At 38.3% G+C, this 20,989-nt stretch overlaps 1 protein-coding gene across 5 annotated transcripts in view; it reads right to left on the bottom strand.

The window, feature by feature from the left end:
- Positions 1-20,989, bottom strand: part of lrp1bb (low density lipoprotein receptor-related protein 1Bb) — a 503,881-nt gene that overhangs the window by 265,990 nt on the left and 216,902 nt on the right. For all 5 annotated transcript variants that reach the window (XR_007441266.1, XM_049485229.1, XM_049485230.1 and 2 more), the window contains 4 exons: positions 15,591-15,777; positions 15,222-15,365; positions 10,705-10,941; positions 9,337-9,517 (listed from right to left, as the gene is read on the bottom strand). Coding sequence is in view for 4 of the 5 variants with exons in the window: in XM_049485229.1 (XP_049341186.1) it covers positions 9,337-9,517; positions 10,705-10,941; positions 15,222-15,365; positions 15,591-15,777 (749 nt within the window). In the remaining variant the exon portion in view is untranslated. The remainder of the gene's footprint in view (positions 1-9,336; positions 9,518-10,704; positions 10,942-15,221; positions 15,366-15,590; positions 15,778-20,989) is intronic.

Genomic DNA, 20,989 nt, shown 5'->3' with positions numbered 1-20,989 from the left:
GGCCAGCTCCTAATGATAGGGCCTCAACCCCATTGCTATAAATAGGCCTAAACCAACACAAAGCTGGTGGCTCGATTTCTATTAGGCAATACATTGATTTTTTTTTTTTTTTTTGTGCTTTGGGGGCGTTTTTTAAAATTCCATTAAATTTGCACCTCATTTAACCCGTTAAACTCCAAGGAAGCACGAGCAGTTAAGCTGCAAATTAGCTTCATTGCAGGTACTGAATAATGCATGTTAGTTACTGTACTACTTCTTCTTCATCATCCTCTTTTTTTAGCATGATAAATGAAGGCTTTAACGTGTTTGACATTAAGGGCCCAGACATGTGAATATTTTATACTGGCTTATGGATTGAAGGAAACTAACGCTTTAAAGCACAGTGATCCAAACCTTCTCATTTCATATGAGCATTACACAGCAGACACAGTCTGTCAAGAGTTAAATATGTTTTAAGTATAACAGGAAATGAACCAATCTGTGTTTCACTTGCCATTTCCTTTAAGAGCCAGGTGAGCTCTGACTTTGGCACGTTGATATCTTAACAGCGTGGTGCTTCTGTGCATCTCAGCAGAAGATACTGACCTGCATGTTTAAGCTGTGATTTTTTTATTTATTATGTTTATTATTGAGTTATATTCAGGCATATTTTATATGTAAAATAAATATGTATTATACATATATATACAGTGAGTCCAAGAAGTATTTGATCCCTTGCTGATTTTCTTTGTTTGCCCACTAATAAAGACACTATCCTTCTGCACTTTTAATGGTAGATATATTCTAACATGGAGAGACAGAATATCAAGACAAAAATGCAGAATATAATTTTAAAGAATATATTTTAATTAATTTGTATTTCAATGAGGAAAATAAGTATTTGATCCCTCTTGCCAAACACACTCAATACTTAGTGGCAAAGCCTTTGTTTGCAAGCACAGCGGTGAGACGTTTGTTGTAGTTAACCACAAGTTTAGCGCACACACCAGGGGGAATTTTGGCCAACTCTTCTTTGCAGATCCTCTCTAAATCATGAAGGTTGGTGGGCTGTCGCTTGGCAACTCTGACCTTCAGCTCCCTCCATAGATTTTCGATCGGATTGAGGTCTGGCGACTGGCTGGGCCACTCCATGACCTTAATGTGATTTTTCTTGAGCCAATCTTTGCTGTATGTTTAGGGTCGTTATCATGTTGGAAGACCCAACAACGGCCCATTTTCAGATCCCTGGCAGAGGGGAGGAGGTTGTCCCTCAGGATTGTGCGGTACATGGCTCCATCCATCTTCCCAGTGATGCGGTGAAGTAGCCCTGTACCCTTGGCAGAGAAACACCCCCAAAACATTATGCTTCCACCTCCATGCTTGACGGTGGGCACAGTGTTCTTCTGGTCATAGGCAGCATTTTTCTTCCTCCACACATGGCGGGTGGAGTTGAGGCCAAAAAGTTCAATTTTGGTCTCGTCTGACCACAAAACCTTCTCCCAATAACTTGGTTCATCTTTCAAATGATCATTGGCATACTTGAGGCGCGCCTCCACATGTGCTCTCTTCAGCAGGGGTACCTTTCGGGCACTGCAGGATGTGAATCCATTGTTGCGCAAAGTGTTGCCAATCGTTTCCTTGCAAACTGTGGTCCCAGCTGCCTTCAGGTCATTTGCTAACTCCTGCCGAGTGGTTGCAGGACGATTTCTGACCGTTCTCAGCATCATTGCCACCCCACGAGGCGAAATCTTCTTTGGAGCACCGGGCCGAGGTCTGTTGATTGTCATGTTATACTCTTTAAACTTTCTGATAATTGCACCAATAGTTGTTACTTTCACATCCAACACCTTACTAATCTTTTTGTAGCCCATTCCAGCTTTGTGAAGGTCAACAATTCTGACTCTGAGGTCCTGTGACAGCTCTTTGGTTTTACCCATGTTGGAGACTTGAAATCTGTGTGATCTGTCTGATTCTGTGGACAGGTGTTTTTCACACAAGTGATTAGTGAGAACAGGTGGCTTCAGGTCAGGTAACAAGTTGATTGGGAGTGTCTAACTGGTCTGTAAAAGCCAGAACTGCTAATGAATACTAAGGGATCAAATACTTATTTCACTCCATGAAATACAAATCAATTAATATATATTCCTTAGATTTATTTTCTGGATTTTCTTTTTAATATTCTGTCTCTCCATGTAAGAATACATCTACCATTAAAAGTATAGAATGATCATGTCTTTATTAGTGGGCCAACGAAGAAAATCAGCAAGGGATCAAATACTTATTGGACTCACTGTATATATATATATATATATATATATATATATATATATATATATATATATATATATATATATATATATATATATATATATATATATATATATTATAACACAGCCATCCCAGCCTTCTCATTTCATATGAACATTACACAGCAGACACAGTCTGCTAAGTGGTGTCAAATATGTTTTGAGCATAACAGGAAATAAACCAATCAGTGTTTCACTTGCCATTCCCTTTAAGAGCCAGGTGAGCTCTGACTTTGGCGCGTTGATATCTTAACAGCATGGTGGTTTTGCGCATCTCAGCAGAGGATCCTGACCTGCATGTTCAAGCTGTGATTTTTTTTATTTATTTTTTTTATTTATTACATTTATTATTGAGTTATATTCAGGCATATTTTATATGTAAAATAAATATGTATTATATATATATTTTAAAGCACAACAATTCCAGCCTTCTCATTTCATATGAGCATTACACAACAGACACCGCACAGGAGCCCTCAGCCTCCAGGCTCAATCTACTGTGGACAAATGTCAATTCTGTCAAGTGTCAAATATGCTTTGGAAATAAAGCAAAATGAACCAATCAGTGTGTCACTTGCCATTCCCTTTAAGAGCCAGGTAAGCTCTGACTTTGGCACGTATCACGATATCTTAACAGCGTGGTAATTCTGTGCATCTCAGCAGAAGATACTAACCAGTGAGTTCAGGCTGTGAAGATGCACCATTTAAGGGAACAGCAATGTTATTATATTTTTTAGTTTTTATTCTGTTTATTATTGAGTTATATTAAGGCACGTGAGCTAACAGGAAATAAACCAATCAACCAGTGTGTCACTTGTCATTTTTCCTTTAAGAACCAGGTGAGCTCTGACTTTGGCACATTGAAATCTTAACAGCGTAGTGCTTCATGCTGTAAAGGTACACCATTTTAGCGAACAGCAATGTTATTGTTTTTATTTGTTTATTCTGTATATTGTTGAGTTATATTCAGGCGCGTGAATATTTTATATTGGATTATGGATTGGAGGAAAAAAAACTAAAGACAGCTGCACATACTGTACCACATATCCACTCTAGCAACGTAAAGCTTTAAAGCACAGCGATCCAAACCTACTTATTTCAAGCAATACAAAGCAGACACAGCACAGGAGCCCTCAGCCTCCAGGCTCAATCTCCTGCGGACAAATGTCAAGTCTCAGAGCATCCAGGCTAATGTTCCATAGGTCAAACTTTACACACAGCCGTCTGCTCCAAAGCAGCACCTTCCACTCCAACCTTTGTTAGGCCCCATCTCCTTTTTACTGCCTGTCAAAACACCGCACATCAGAGCGCCGAGGAGGCAGGCAGCAAGTTCCTGAAACGCTGTCAGAGCGCTAGCTGCTCCTGCCGGCTGCTTTCCGCCCAGAGACGCAGGCTGACGGTAGTGACGTGAAGACTTCATAAAGGTCTCCGAGCTGGCAGCTCAGCCGGGGACGCTTTTAACGAAGGTTCGACTCGTTTCCGCGTAACTGAACTTTGAATCCGTGCGAGAACGCGGCACGTGCTAGTGACAGGAGAAAGGAGAGGGAAAAAGAATATATATATATATATATAAAAAAAGCAGCTCCTTGCATGTACGCATTACTCCAGCAGAAGACTTACACTCAGCTCACTGTCTGATTTCTGATTTAACGCCAAGCACACGACGCCGCCCGCTCCCCACCTATCCTATCCGCTGCCATTTATTCATTATGTTGTTGATGTTGTCATTTAAGAAGCATTAGTTTCATTAAATGCAAGAGGGAATCGCATAAATTGCATAAGCGCAGGGTTTGAACGATGAACATAATTATAGCTCCGAGCTAATGAACCCATTGTGTCTGTAAATAATGTAACTGCTCCGCCGTCGCCGTCCGCCGTCTGAATAGTGCCATAATCAACACCTCTCGGGTTTAGCGAAAACGTAAATCGATTCTTAAGTGCGAGGTTTACCCCGTGACAAGTGTACACTAGCGCTGAGCGAATGAGAAAGCAGCTATTAGCAGACATCTTCAGTCTTACTCTTTCAGCATCTTATAATAATTAACACTATTATAATCAGAGTGCCTCTGGAACAGTAGCAATTACAGCATATGCATAGCATATCCAATAATCTGTGGAAAGCATATTTAATTCATTAAACTTCTAGTTAAAATTGCAATGAAAGACAGGAGATTTGTGTTCTGTGTTTCTGGGAAGATTCTATGAGTGCCGTTATCAGCCGGCAATGCACTGTAACCGAAGCTCTCCATGCATTACTCCTCTACATACAGGTAACCTAGCAGCGATGCAGCGCTTACAAACCAAATACAAACCAAATTCAATGTCATTATACACCACTGGGAGACACTGGATCCCACAGGCACAGTAAAAACAAACAAACAAACAAACAAAAAATGCCATGTCTCCAGTAGGCGTCGCAGGCAAAGACGCGGTCCACAAATATCGATTCAAAAATATGCATTATGAAACACATTATCAGCCAATATATTTTCCAGTTAATATAGGGTATTTGATATATATATATATATATATATATATATATATATATATATATATATATATATATATAAATTAAGAATCCAACCTCAACATTGTTGAATGCGTTGGGGATAACCTGGATAATAAGAAGCAGAACATGCTCAAACTGTGAACTGTAGAGGTGTGAAAAAACTCCCTGCTGATTTCTGCAGAAAAACTGAAAACTAGTCTTTTGGGAAGAACTCAAGCAATAATAAAGATGAATTATTTCTCCACCACATTACCACATTGTTTTCTCACCCATTATAATTTCACTCATTTGTGACATTTAGATATCTGGTGAAAATAAATTTCAAGGGCACCAAGCATGTGCAGAAGGTACTTTTAATACTTGCATTATGGTGCAGTCTCTTTCAGACTGGATAAATCTGCTAATTTTAGCGAAGACTCTGTCCAGTACACTTTTTTAGCTTGCCACTTTTTTAGCTCTACCTTGGTTATATTGAGTTTGTTAGTCTGATATATCCATGTTCGCAGTAGCTTTCGTATCAGAGCCATAAGAAGCACCATAATTGCTCAGGAACCTTGCAAACGCTTTGGAAAGACATGGGAAAGCCTTGGGAAAACCTACCAGACAACTCTTGTTTTATTAGAATGAATAAATTTGGCTTTGCATGGGATGGTAGCAGAAGCACAGCAGTACCATTTTTTAGAATCCTGTATCTCTTCTTCACTCAGAAATCGACTAATTTTATTAATTACATATATATTTTTTATTATTATTTTTTATTATTTTGTAATTTTAGCTTAATTTTAACTGTTTTTGTTGTATTAATCCTATCTCCTTTTCATCTTTTAATCCTTTTAAATTTTGTATCCATTAAATCAAGGTTATTTATTTTTTTTATTATTCTTATTTTTATTCACTTTCATTCACTGTTATCTTAAAATGATTAAATGTAGTTGTCATTTTTTTTTAATAAGGTTCTTAATAGACATGTCAATCCCTGTTTTTGTAAATGCTTGGCTACATTAAAAATAAGGTTTGCCCTTATTGTACTTCCAAGTCAAAATAAAGGTTGATTGATTGATTGATTGATTGTTTTCAATAAAAATAAAATAAAAACATTTTTTTAAAGGAATTCTTAAGGACTGATGCTTTAAAAGGAATTACCTGCACTAATGGACTTTTTGGACTGGAAATGTTATTACTGAATGAGCGCTGTTGGGAGGTGAGTGTCTTGCAGAGTAACACTCTTTCGGTCAGTAAATACAGCCACTTCAGATGCACAGTTAATGAGAGGAGTGTTTTCTTACTCCTCAAGTTCAGCAGCTCTGGCAGGGAGCTGCTCTTCAGGATTCATCAGCTTCCCTCACACCCAGGGAAGGTGATAATGAGATTGGCTCCAGGCCATCAAACTCACCTCTTTACTGCCTGAGCCATGTCAGCTCGCAGGTACACAGGCGCATGCATAACCATAGGTCAATGCAGCAATAGTTTTGCAGGGGATGAACAAAATGCTAGATTGAATTACACAGTTATGCGATGTAATGATATATTCTGCAGTATACTGAGGGGTCCACGCTCTCTATAGCTCTCAAAACACTGTTTTCCTGCAGCACTTTAAAGGAGAACTCCGGCGTCAAATGGACTTTTGTTGTAGTAAAACATGATAAAAAGTACTTACCTTTGATAAATAGCACACCTCTGTTCTCCCACAACGTTGCGAGATCCAAATATCCTTCAGACTGGGTGACATGGGGCATAATTTGCCCAGATAATTCGCTTTTTCCACTGATATCCAGGCTTAAAGTAGCTCCACACCTCCTTGCTAGAATCCGGAGAGCCCTTGCATTTAAAACGAGGCATTATTAACTTAAAAAGTGCACAAGAAGCTTATTAAAAAACACTGTTTACTGTTTCCTATAACGCTATCTTCAGCTCAGAGTGCCGCCATCACTGTACTGATAATAACATAGACATATATATATATATATATATATATATATATATATATATATATATATATATATATATATATATATATACATAGACTCAGAAAAGCCTGTCTGTTGCCTCGAGTCTATGTATATATATGGCTATGTTATTGTCTAGCAAGGAGGTGTGGAGCTACTTTGAACCTGGATGACGGTGGAAAAAGCGATTTATCAGGGGAAAATTATGCCCCGTGTCACCCAGTCTGAAGGGTGTTTGGACAAACTGTTAATATTTCTGTTTTACTACACCAAAATCCATTTTACATTTCACACCAGAGTTCTCCTTTAAAGCTGTCCTAGAATGGAAAACTGTATTTAGTTTGGTATGGATGAATAATGAGAATTTGGTACAAATCATAAAAAAAATTACTAATCGTTAACCTTAAACACTGCTGTATCCTTCTTAAAAAATAAATAAATAAATAAAATCAGAGATGGAATACAGGCCTATCCCAAAACACCAAAACAGTTACATAACAGTTTACATTTGTTATACTGCATTTATGTCAGGAGAAGCAGCCACAATAGGACAATACATCAGTTCTTAGCCTGACTAGAGATAGGCCAACTTGTTTTTGGGCCTTATAATGATCTGCAATCATATGTAAGCTCTATATTTTTTTTTCTAATAGCAATGAAGGATGGGGCTAAATGCCATTCTAAGCTGTTTAGGCAAATGTAGTAATTCATCATCATGCAGTGCTTCTGTAATGCTGTGTTTTTTTTTTTTTTTAATTTGTCAGCAGATAAAGAGCTGAATATGGCAATGGACAACATAACACCAAGAGAAGTAAACACAAATAATAGACAAAAATGTTAATGCTAGCCAACTAGCTTAAAAACAAACTGGACTAACTTAGTTGACTACCAAAATGGAAAGAAACACACATCAGAAGGGAAAATGTGATGCAAGAAAGCCAAACTCCAGTAAAGTGAGTGAAAGCTAGGCTAAAAGCTAACCTGGCTGTAATTTCTTTGCTAGTTTAGCATCTAGTAAGACCTGGGAATTATTAAAAATACTGAAATCAACCACCATAAAATCAAACCATCATGTTTCTTTTTCAGACGAAAAAAAACACTGTAGTAGTACTGAATCTGAGCATTTCCACAATACACACAAAACAGTTAAATACTGAATAAATAAATTCCACAGAACCTTGAAAAACTGACATCATGTTCTGATTATGTTCAGGGCCAGGCAGGGATGAGACAAAAATAGACATTTTATGTTGAAGGCACAATCCAAAACTATGGTCAACAACAGGCATGGTAAAAACCAGAATCCAAAAACATAAGGCAGCAAAATTGTAACAGAGATATAAACAGAAACATAGGTACGAGAAATGCTTTGTAGATGACGGAACCAGATTAAATACTCGGCTAGGATTAAGTGAAGTTCAGAGGTATGTATAGTGAGTGAAACAGGTGTGATCAGTATTCCGGTGATTGTGGTCTGGGTGGTGTAATGTGATGTGTCGTGTGAGGAAGAGAGTGAGTGTTGTCAGTGTGTGTTGCATTCTGGGCAATGGAGTCTGGTAATAGAGGGGCAGGAGGAACTGCACATTTACATGTAAATTAAACAACTTGGATGCAATATTATATATATTCCTTATACTTAAACTCTAGTAGTTGATTAATTAAGCTATACAGATATACAGGTATGCAAAAACACATTGAGTTATGTGTAATATGTGTAATATTTACTGGCTAGACTGTATGGTTTATATATACTGAAACTAGGTTAAAATGCATGCTTTTTTTTTTTTAAACCCTAGCTTCAACATACAGCATATACCAGCGAGTGACTCTCTAGGGAGTCTAGGAAGTGAATATTACACTTCGTAATGTAATGATTATTAAAGACTATGCCTAACCCTTTAGTTTTTCAAGCAGCTTATAAAAAGAAATACCCCAGTGCAATATGACTAAAATTAGGCCTGCATTATTCATATCAAAATAAACCCAAACATTAATCTCAGTAATCTCAGCGAAGAAGAGCCACACAATGCCCACACAACATCAACGTCACAACAATTTACAATCATCATCGCCGGTGCATCTGGTCCCTCATAAAAATATTCATACTACAGCGCACATGCCCCCACGGCCACGCAGCGAATCTGCAATTCCTGTCCTCTCAATCACATTCCAGGCTAAGCGCAGGGCAAGCTAATGTTTGGAAATGCATTGTAATGAGGACGGAGCTTCCTGACAAGGTGAGCAGAGAGCCGAACACTGTTTGTCCTGGCGTCGGATCACACAACAGTGCTCACAATGCTCACACTGCTCAGCCTGAACTCTCCTGACCATCCTGACCATTATAAGCCTCCTCATCTCGCCTTAGCATTCAGCTCCCACTCTGAGCTACACACACACACACACACACACAGACACACACACACACACACACACACACACACAGAGCATTTCTTTTCTTTACACTGCATGCACACATTTCTAATAAACAGCAAAGCGCTAATAAATAAAGCAGCTAGTCTTTCATCAGGCTCTAGAGAGAAGATCCCAGCTAATTCACTTCAGCACTGAAAGCAGCCATTCGTTGCTTATACTGTACCTGTTGAGTGGGTCCACCACTATGGCTCTGGGATGAGACATATCTCCCTCTAACAGAGTTCGTCTGGTCTCGGCAGCCTTCTCCAGCCGGGCCACGCTGATAGTCTTCCGGTAGCCATCGTTTGTCCAGTACAAGTTATTCCCAATCCAGTCCACTGAAATGCCTTCCACATTATCCAGATCTGTATAGAAATAAAAGAAGAATAGTATGATGTACCTGTAATAAAATTTACAGAATAGCATAACTAACACTAATGCACTATACAGGACAGTACATTAAACGTGTTATAATAATTACTTTTTCGAGCTATAATACAATATATGGAAATCATCTCCATATTTTTTTTTCTGACCTCAATATACCTAGTCTATTATGTTTCTTAGCAAGAAGAGCCCATTAACATGAGTGAGCTATATATATTTATTCGAAACCTTTAGCAGCAGAAAATGATCTTAAAATGACCATAATACTGATTATTAAGAAAAAGAATATGACAATATACTGTCAAAACAAAAATAGTTAGTTGTAAAATGGCCTACTGTAATATAATATGTCATATAAATGTTTTCTAATGACTCAAAATCTTAATAAATTTACAAAAAGATATTCTGCAATATGCCCTTTTTCTCAATGTATTTAATATTTATTTTTATATATCGATTAAAACATCCCCTATCATACGACTTCCCCAGATTGAGAAGCATTTGGCAATGTAAATCATCTCATACTTAATGAGCAGCAGTTTGACAGTAGGGCCACCCTAGAGCTTAGAAATGACACTGGAGCTAAAAAAAAAAAAAATGTTGTGTGCTAGATTATTTTTATGTATTATTTATTTATTTATTTTTTTTTTATTTTTTTTTTGTTTCTACTGAATGTATGAAACATATTAGTACCATATTCATACTAAATACTTAAATTTAAATACTTAAATTTATTTTGCTGAAGTAGTATATTCTTGAAATCAATGTTTTTGTCATTTCTCTTTATAATACCCTTAAATATCGAGATATTATTATTATTATTATTATTATTATTATTTTAGAGCCATATCACCCACCCCTAGATGGCAGTCATACAGAATTTGAATCATTTGAATCATGTTCTCAACACTAAATGATTTTTTTTTTTTTTTTTCACGATTTGTAATCTGCTCCTGTCTTTTAAAAAACTGGCTATATTCTCACAGTCGCTGTCAAACGTAACTAAACTGAACTGCTCACGAAACAGATGTGGGAAATTTGTGCACATTTTAATGAAGCAAATTCTATTCACTAAACACAGTTCCTTCACTGAATAGATTTTTGGATCATTATTGCATCAGTGAAATGCAAAAATGCTCTTCAAGGGAAGAAAAAGCATAATCACCGTCTTTGAGGATCGTCTCTCGGCTGCTTCCATCTGTCTTCTGCCGCCCTATCAGGAAACTGGTGGTGTCAGCAAAGTAAATATATCCACTTTCAGCGTGGTAGTCCAGAGCCCGCGGATTCACCAAGTCCTCCACCGGCAGCATGTGCTCGTTGCTGGACTTCACGTTTATATCCAGGCCGCGGATCACGCCGGGTCGGCCCTTTCCGTAGAAGAGGAAGAGCTCGTTCTTGGGCTCTGCGATGAGGATGAGAGCAGAGCGGGGTCAATCAGCAGTTGTTTATTATTTCACAAGGCTTTAAAAATGCCGTATGCTGTTAAAATGCCAGGCGTGCAACGTCTAAGGACACTTAAAAGGTGACCTCCAATGCTTCTTTGCAACCGAATACATAACTTAATGATCTCCACGGGCACAGTCGGGCAATAAGCTCGGCAGCCTCGCCAAGTCGGGAAAAAATGAATGGAACAATCAGGACCACTTAGCGTCCCCAGGCAAGATTTGTCTTGATCAACTAGATTCATTCATTCGTCTTCGCCAATGTTATTTTTGTTAATTGAGACTCTGCTTAAACAATAAATCCCCTGTTGTCAGATTAACACTGAGACACAGCAAAACTGACGCTGATCAATGGCTTCACAACAAAGCAATATAAATTAGCCCCTGGCCGCCTAAGGAATGGTGTCATACTGTGTATCCATACACACACACACACACACACACACACACACACACACACACACACACACACACACACACACACACACACACACAGACAATGTCCAAATGTTTGTAGACACCCCTACTGACTACAGAACACATTCAGCTACTTTAAGAATGTGAACATGCACACACACAGACACAGCTTAGTGTCTGTAGTACCTTAAGAAAAGCAATGCTAGTCCACACTAAGGTTAATATCTTTGCTTTATTGTATATATTTGTATATATGGTCCGGTTAGTTTTGGTTTCACACTGAAGTTCAGTTTAGTGAGTGGATTAAAGAACTTTTCCACGTGCTGTCGCCATCAGCTATGTGGGTGGAGTCTCTCTTTACTTCATATTCACTGGTTTGTAGACTGTTATTTATTATTTGAGTTTGGCGAGTTGCTTTTGATTCTAGTTCTCTGTCAAAATCTGACTCCCCTTCGTGTACAAAACCCCCAAGCATTGAGCTGTGGAGCAGCAGAACTTTGTTCTCTTGAATAGTGTTGCTTCATTTAATACTTTTAAGATAAGTCTGGTAGTTGGGGATGACTTGGTCAACTTCACAATGATGTCCTACATTGTGCTGTAAAATACATTTAAGTTTGTGGTGGTAAGGTGACAGAATATGGGGTATGAATATTTTTGCAAGCCACTTTATGTAATGTTTTTGCATTCTTAGATTTTGGACAAAATGCAAATTTTGGCAGTTGTGTTTTACACTTTGTCCAAAGTTTCTGATCAATAGACCAGTTGAAATAGTTTAAAATTATAGATTTACACTGATTTAATGTTTTTGCTTGACACCTGCACACACACACACACACACACACACACACACACACACATATAATATATATATATATTGTGGTAGGCCCCTGGGGTTAGGGGCGTGACCACTGTGACCCGGAAGGAGGAAGCACACAGAGATACACAGACACGGGGATTAAATGAACTCAAAACATACCTTTATTGGCTTTTAACGCCCTCCACCACACCCAAAAACAACTCAAAAGAACATACTATGGCCCAATGGGGCTCTAGAGTTTTAAAGTCTTTTTAAAGTGCTGACTACGAGTCCGCGCAGCCTCAGCCCTCCGCTCCCCAGTCAAAGTCCTCCAATGATGGCGGAGGCTGAGTATATATGCCTGTCTCAACTGGCGGCTCAATCAGCCCTCATGCGGGCCAGCTGAGACAGGCATGGCTTTGCGCTCTGGCGTGGGGCGGACCCACAACTCCCCCACCTCCTCACGCCACAATATATATATATATATATATACAGCTCTGGAAAAGAATAAGAGACCACTTCAGTTTTTGAATCATTTTATCTGATTTTGCTATTTATGTTATTTAAAGGTTTAAATATATGGTTTAAAGTATATTTGAGTTCAAAATTCATATTCATATTTGGTGGAATAACTCTAGTTTTTAATCACAGTTTTCATGCATCTTGGCATCATGTTCTCCTCCACCAGTCTTACACACTGCTTTTGGATAACTTTATGCTACTCACTCCTGGTGCAAAAATTCAAGCAGTTCAGCTTGTGATCATCCATCTTCCTCTTGATTATATTCCAGAGGTTTTCAATTTGGTAACATTTTAATAAAATCATAATTTTTAAGTGTTCTCTTATTATTTTTTTTCCAGAGCTGTATATATATATATATATATATATATATATATATATATATATATATATAGGTGAACAGTGGGTGAGAGTATGATGGTGGGTGGCTGTGAGTGTGTGGGTGTGCTTGGGGCGTGAGTGTGGAAATAGCAGGGGCGTAGAAAGGCCTTCCCTCACTGTCAGCCTCTCCATTCCCACTGAGACTCCGTCAGTGTGGGTGAGACCACACAAACATCACTTCAATTTATCATCCAGAGAGCAGAAGCTACGCTACCTTGAAGACAATTAAGCGCTTTGAGACCCAGATATCACACAACACGCTGACTGCTTGCGGAAGGCAGGCACTCATTTAGCACAGCGTCTCGTTAGAGCGGGAGAGGAAGGGAGGGAGGCAGGTGTCTGAAGAACATCTGGACATAAATATAAATCAAACACGTCACAGAAGGCGGGCGGCGCTTCTTCATCGCCGCCGCTGCGTCACGCGCCGCTCTGAGGGCTGTTATTAATTGACCCCAGATTTCCGCTGTCAGCTACAAAATGTCAATTGACCACCAGGGGCTGCAGATGCAGGACCAGAGTTAAAATGATATTATCCCGCTATAATGAATCACGCCTATAGCCGGTCGATACCATAATAGCACAGGATCATTCCGAAGTGCAGCCGTCTTTGTGAAGAGCTCGTCTTTGTCTCCGTCAGCCGGAAACCGGCGCCAAGACACGCTACGAGAGTCTGGCAACCTACATGACTCAATTCCCTGCTTTGATATGCTGATGAGCGACGAACACACACTATACACGTTCCCATTTCCATCCCTGCAAATAAAAAACCCTGCTTACGATCAGAACTAAAATGAAAGTGACTCAGTATTTTATTTTATTTTATAGCATTCATATGCATATATATTAAAAAAAAAGAAAAGAGCAGCTGTGCCGCCTCAGATGTTTAATAGCAGCAACAACAAAGAGAAAAGTTTGGGAAGAGGAAATGTAAGAGACTTTTTCTCTTCACTGCAAAAGAAACAGATCAAATAAGAAGAAGAAGAGGAAGAAAGAAGATAGAAAAAGAACACAGCCAAAGCCTCAGTAGTTCTTGGGATGTTCCTCACCACCTGAACCAGTTCCTCTTAGGCAAGGGTGACAGTTTGGGTCTTCTTCAGACCATAGAAAAAAGGGCTACTACATCTTCAAATTCTCTGTACTTGCCTATAATTGTTCAAACTTATTATTATTTTGAAATTGGAAGTTATTTAAAAAATGGCTGCAATGTATCATGTGTTATGACAGTATTACATAAACTACCGGTCAAAAGTTTCAAAACACCCCCATACATTTTTTCCCTTTATTTTTGCCATTTAAGCTCTTCAGGTCCAATCAATAACAGGAAATAATAATGCAAAATGCAGAGTACATTTATTAGATTTTTTTTTTCATTTTCTACTTTGTGTTGGTCTATCACTTAATATCTCAATAAAGTAAATAATAAAGTTTGTGGTTAAAAGGTGATAAAATGTGGAATGAATACAGGGGTATGTGGGTTATGAATACTTTTGCAAGCCTCTTTTTTTTCTTTTTTTTTGCCATTTTTTAATTTTGGACAAAATGCAAATCTGGCATTTGTGTTTTACATTGCGTCCAAAATTATGTTTTCACTTTTTACCAGGTCCTTTGAACAAAACAAATGAACTAAAACCGAAAAAAGTCAATTTTAGCATTGTAAATATATATATATATATATATATATATATATATATATATATATATATATATATATATATATATATATATATATATATATATAATAACAACGTCTTATTGTGAAATAATATTTGAAAAAAGAGGGGTAGATTTTAAGCAAGCAAACACATGACTGGTTAACAGCTCACAGCTTATATTAGCACTGCATATAAATTTCAAATAAAGCTTTGAAACTGGATAATAAATAGGGGTGTTCTAAAACTACGGCTCTTAAATGACTGCCCTTAAAACACCTGCTTTAGGAAGGTGTCTATATTTAAATAATAGATTTTTTTTTTTTTCAAAAAAAAACCACGGGTTAATGAAGATTTTGCCTGATGAAAACACTTATATAACCTCCTGTAGCATCTCTAGAATTATATAGTATTTGTAAGTGAGGAGAAAAAAAGAGAAGGAAATGAAGAAAACAGTGTGATATGAAATGTACTGACTTTTGCAGGTCTGGCCGTCGCTTCCCAAACTAAATCCTGTGCGGCAGCGGCAGCTCCGGGATTTGTAGCTCCCACTGAGCAGGCAGAGGTGAGCACATCCCCCAGCTTTTCCATAGGGGTTAACTTCACAGGCATGGCCCTTTACTGAAAAAAAGGACATTCATATCACATACACCATCCATCAGCCTGCACAAACCCCCACACTGGTAAACAAGGATCAATACCAAGGTCATGTTCTTCACAGGTATATATTTCAGTTAAAGGCACATCATAAGCAAGACAATAAAACAAAAAAGAAAAACAAAGAACAACGAAAAGCTGTTAAAATCAGTAAACGGTCACACAAGCAAACTAGCACATGTGCTTTACCTTTTGGTTGAGTGAGTTTGTGGTAAACACGTACTGCCCTGGAATTCCCCACGCTGGTTAGCAGCTCCGGGTCCGTGACATTAAACCGATTTATCCGCAATACATCCACCGCGGCTTCACCGAGGGATTCCGAGCGAGTCGCATACAAGTAGTCCTCAAAGACAGCTAATCCATGCAGGTAGGCCACCTAGAACAAAGAGCATTGACCACATCAGGCTAATTAAAAAAAAAGAAAAAGGAATCACTTTAATCAGGTATAAACGTAGCAAACAGGCTCACGGAAAGCCAAAACCTGCAGTGACAAACGTCTGTTATCGGAAAAAAAATCAGTGGCCCATTCTTAACCCCGGCCTGTCTGAGTAAACAGCAGCAAAACAATCTAATTTACACAAACGCTCCCATAAATCAAAGGTATCCAATCCCTCACGATGGTTTTGTAGCCCAAATTTTACACTAGAACTGCTGGAACATTAGTCTCATTAACTGGGTTACCGTTTAAAACTTAAAAACTTATTTAAAAAATAAAAAAAAAGTCTTGGGAGAAAATTTTAAATTAATTCCTTTTTTTTTTCATACACTAAGGCAGGGGTTGGCAGTTGAGTTTTTTTTTTTTAAGATATTTTCCAAGCCATTCAGTGGTGGGCCACAAAAAATAAAAAATAAAAAAAAAAATAAAAAATGGAAAATGAAATGAGTGAAATGGGATGGAGTGCTACAGGCTAGTACCTCTCCAGCCCAGAGGGTTGTTGAACCCAATTGCAGCAGAACAGTTGATCTCAAAGCAGGTAAACCCAGGAAGAAAGTAAAAAAAAAAAAATAATAATAATAATAAATAATCACAACGCTTCTCACGCAGGATTGAACTTGTGTCGTCAGGGTAGCGGTCCAATACACTACCGCTGCCCAGGCTAGTGATTTGGGAAATGGCCGGGAAAAAAAAAAAAAAAAAAACACCCTTACAAGGAGAGAGGGAGCCCAAGAACGGGCAGAAAAACGAGATCAGGCGGACACTAAAGTCACGACAGAGAGAGACAGGGGTGGAATGTAAATATAAGCTCACCAGAGAAGCATTTTATTTATTTATTTTTCTTCATTATCGTTCATTATAGTTCAAAGTTCAAGAGAAGTCAAGGGCCATTCTTCGGTAGGCCCTGTGTCAAATACCTTTAAGCTTAAAGGTACTAGTTCTTCTAGTTCATAGCAAGAATCTGATAGCTGTATTAAATAGATTATATAAATTATTACTGGAGTTTCGGTAATCCTGTGATGAGCTTGGGTTGTTGAATGCATCTAGGAGAAACTGATAGATGTATTTACACTGCTATAACGTGGGAATGCATTTCAGACCATCTCCTCAACTGTTTTGTGTGATCAGATTTATATCTATTAATGTATGGATGTTTTTTTTATTTTTTTTATTATGTGGCTTGAATTTATTTACCCAATATAATCCTGGTAGATTAATAAAGATACATCAAGTTACCATTCATATCATTATGGCGTCATGAAGCCACCCTGAAGCCTAAAGCTAATCCTTACTTTCCTCCATGTTTTAATTAGCATTTACATTAGCATATGCAGTATAGTGTCGGTTTGTGATTACCTTATGGAACACTATTGGGCCACTATTGTCGCTAACAATTCATTATTGGAAGCCAGTGGTCACTGGTTTGCATGATGTCATGTGAATGATGAAGTTTAGTGGCAATTATATTGAAATATTTTCCATTGCTATTAGCAATATTAGCATTATTGATTTGACCAAATTAGGCATGCTGTTTGCATTATCCAAATTGGTAACCATAGGCTTCTATTACTTGGTAAAGCAATATTAGACTTACAAACACAAAAAAATACAAATAAAATAGGCAAAGAGGCACCAACCATGTTCTGACTGATCTCCAAACTATCTCATTTTACTACAGTATGTCAGTTTTGGTTAACGCCCCAAACAACAGCTCTCTGGGCAAGTCAAATGGACATGAACCATGTCTGTGTGCACTCAGCAGGCAGAGCTAGGTCAGGGAGTGTGTGTGTATATGTGTGTAAGTGTGTGTATGTGTGTGTGTGTGTGTGTGTGTGTGTGTGTACGTGTGATTCTCTGGAAACATCCAGTCCTTTAGCAGCCTGGCTGTGCCCACACGCTACATCTCTACAGGTGAACGTCGTCTGATGAGAAGAGACAGGGACAAGTGAACTCTGCCCACAGTCACACACACATAAATCCACTGGGCTTTCACTGAACCCAGAGGAGATGAAACACCACAGTCTAGACGCAAAGCCGCATGCATCTGTTCCCTGTCTGAGACACTGCAATGTTCTCTTCACTCCTCAAAATGCCGAGACCACAGTCATATGGATCACATATGATGATTTTTTAGTTTATTGACTTTAAAATGTGACTTTTATGAACTCATATAGCATCTACATGCTATAGCATAAGGCTCTCAGCATGTTCTCACTTTTTTTTTCTTTTTTACCATTCTATAAAGAGTAATACTAATCCTCTGAGGTAAAGAAAAACTCTATATGAGAGACTATAAAAAGACTATATGAGACACAGAGTTTTTCAAATAACAAATCATTTTAAATTAGTGCCTTCAATTTCTTAGAGAAAAATACAAATTCTGGCCAAACACTCTACTCACATCCGAGCAACATCCCAGTAGCCGAGTATGATACAACAATCAGCCACATGTGGCAAAAATCACATTTGCTATGTGTAACATGGGAATCGGACTACATTGCTTTTCCCAACACCTCGGATGCTGAGTATAATACGGCAATCAGCTACATGTAGCAACAACACCATTTGCTAAGTATAACATGAGAATTAGCTCACCTTGCTTTTTTTAGATAGATAGATAGATAGATAGATAGATAGATAGATTTTAGCTACATTCTAGCTACAATAGCTACATGTTGCAACAACCCCATTTGCTACAGTAAGTATAACATGGAAATTGGCCCGCATCGCTTTTCCCAACACTTTGGTTGCTGAGAATAATACAACAATCAGCCACATGTAGCAACAACCCTATTTGCTAACTATAACATGGGAATTAGCTCACATTGCTTTTCACAACACCTCAGTTGCTGAGTATAATACAACAATCAGCCACATGTGGCAACAATCACATTTGCTACGGTAAGTATAACATGGAAATTGGCCTGCTTTGCTTTTACCAACACCTCGATTGCTGAGTATAATCTTATAATATCAGTCACATGTGGAAACCACCCTGTTTGCTAACTATAACATTGGAATCGGCCCGCATTGCTTTTCCCAACACCTCAATTGCTGAGTATAACACAATAATCAGCCACATGTGGAAACAACCCACATGATAAATATAACATGGAAATTGGCCTGCGTTGCTTTTCAAAAAACCTTATGTTATTGAGTATAATACGACAATCAGCCACATGCGGCAACAATCACATTTACTACAGTAAGAATAACATGGAAATTGGCCTGCTTTGCTTTTACCAACACCTTAGTCGCCGAGTAGTATACAACATTTAGTCACATGTGGCAACAACCCCATTTTCTAAGTATAATTGGCCTGTGTTGCTTTTCAAAAAACCTTGGTTACTGAGTATAATATGACAATCAGCCACATGTGGTAACAATCACATTTGCTAAGTATAATACTGTATAGGAATCAGCCCACATTGCTTTTCCCAACACCTCAGTTGCTGAGTATAACACGACAACCAGCAACATGTGGCAACAACCCCATTTGCTACAGTAAGTATAACATGGCAATTGGCCGCATTGCTTTTCACAACACCTTGGTTGCCACATATAATACAATTATTCACCTATGGCAACAACCCTGTTTGCTAAATATAAAATGGCTATCGGCTCACATTGCTTTTCCCAAAGCCTCGGTTGCTGAGAATAATATAACAATCAGCCACATGTGGCAACAATCACATTTTGCTAAATATAACATGGGAAATGGCCCACATTGCTTTTCCCAACACCTCGGTTTTCGAATATAAACCACATTTAGCCCAATTCCACATCGCTAATGCTGCCATACATCAGCCGAGCTTGGGCCGATTCTTCATGCCATCTGGATAAAATCTAATTAAAAGTATCTGCTGTTCAGAAAAAAAGCTCAAACTTTAACTAGTTTAACTAGTTTACAAGCATGATCAACCTAACAAGTCTAAACAACCTAAACATCATGGCCAGGCTTGACCTAGCTTGTGGACCACCACAACCAAGTTGGCTTAAATTAGATCATGTTAAAACTTTAATGTAAGTCTACAAACTGTACAGTCATATAGTCTGTAAGTGGCTCTCAGCACAACTCCAAACTCTTCAAACACTGCATAAACTGCATTATTCTCTTCAAATTTCAGTGTATAAAGATTCACACTGCTCCTTTGTATCATTAGGTCAACTCTGTGGCTTCGCTATGATTGAAAACAAAAGAAATTAACACGGGAGAGTAAAATCTGTATCAGTAAGAGAGGTGGAAAGGTGGTGAAGTGTGGTGTGATGAAGCAGGGAGAATGCTTTCGGAGAACTACGGTTCACAGGAGGGGAGAGCACGGCTCTGGAGGAAGCTGAGCGTCGCCTTCATCTGGCGTGAAAATGAAACGTGTTAGCGAGTCCTCCAGAGCACGTTGTGAGCCTATATTTATGGACACCATTAAGCCGAGCACACCTGCACCCATACAGTGATCCGAGCCTCTTTGTGAATGCCCTTCTCCCCTCTCGCACAAAGAGAGAGACCCATCGGGTTCCTGCGTTGAGGTCGTCTTTTGAATAATAATACTCCCTAATTATCGTTCTCATAAGTGCACTTCAGGTAAAATATTCTAAAGGTGAATCCATTTCACACAGCCTAATCTCTAGTCTGTGTTTTCATTTAGGCTAATTAATCCTTGAATGTGTCTGTGAAATCAGTGCTCAAAGGAAGCCATGCAGATACAGTAGCTGCTGGGAATAAATGCCATAATCATCATTAACTCTGAAATCCATCCTTAATCTTCACCTGCCCTCTCCACTATTAGCACAAGCAAGGGTGGCCCTGAAAGCTGAGCTCCAGCCCAATGCCTTCTGAGATTTTTAAAGTTTATTAAAGTTTAAAAGCAAAGTTTTAAAAACATCTTCTCATCGGCTTATTGACGTGTGTTTGTCTTTTAATGAAATAATTAGATTAATCAGATACTAATGTCCTTAGCCAATATGCGATGTCACAAAATGTGCTTAGGTGAAACCTTTAGAAATTAGTGCTATAAAAAAATAATGATATACATAGATACTAAATTATATCACAATATTTAGTTTTGCAATACTGCATCAATATTTAACAGCATTTGCTAATGATACGTTTTTTTATGTAAAGATCAGGCAGTGGGTCAGACTGTGGTTCATTCTG

The sequence above is a fragment of the Astyanax mexicanus genome, chromosome 11, assembly GCF_023375975.1.
Source record: "Astyanax mexicanus isolate ESR-SI-001 chromosome 11, AstMex3_surface, whole genome shotgun sequence".
Taxonomy (NCBI): Eukaryota; Metazoa; Chordata; class Actinopteri; order Characiformes; family Acestrorhamphidae; genus Astyanax; species Astyanax mexicanus.
This window is presented reverse-complemented; position numbering and strand designations above follow the sequence as displayed.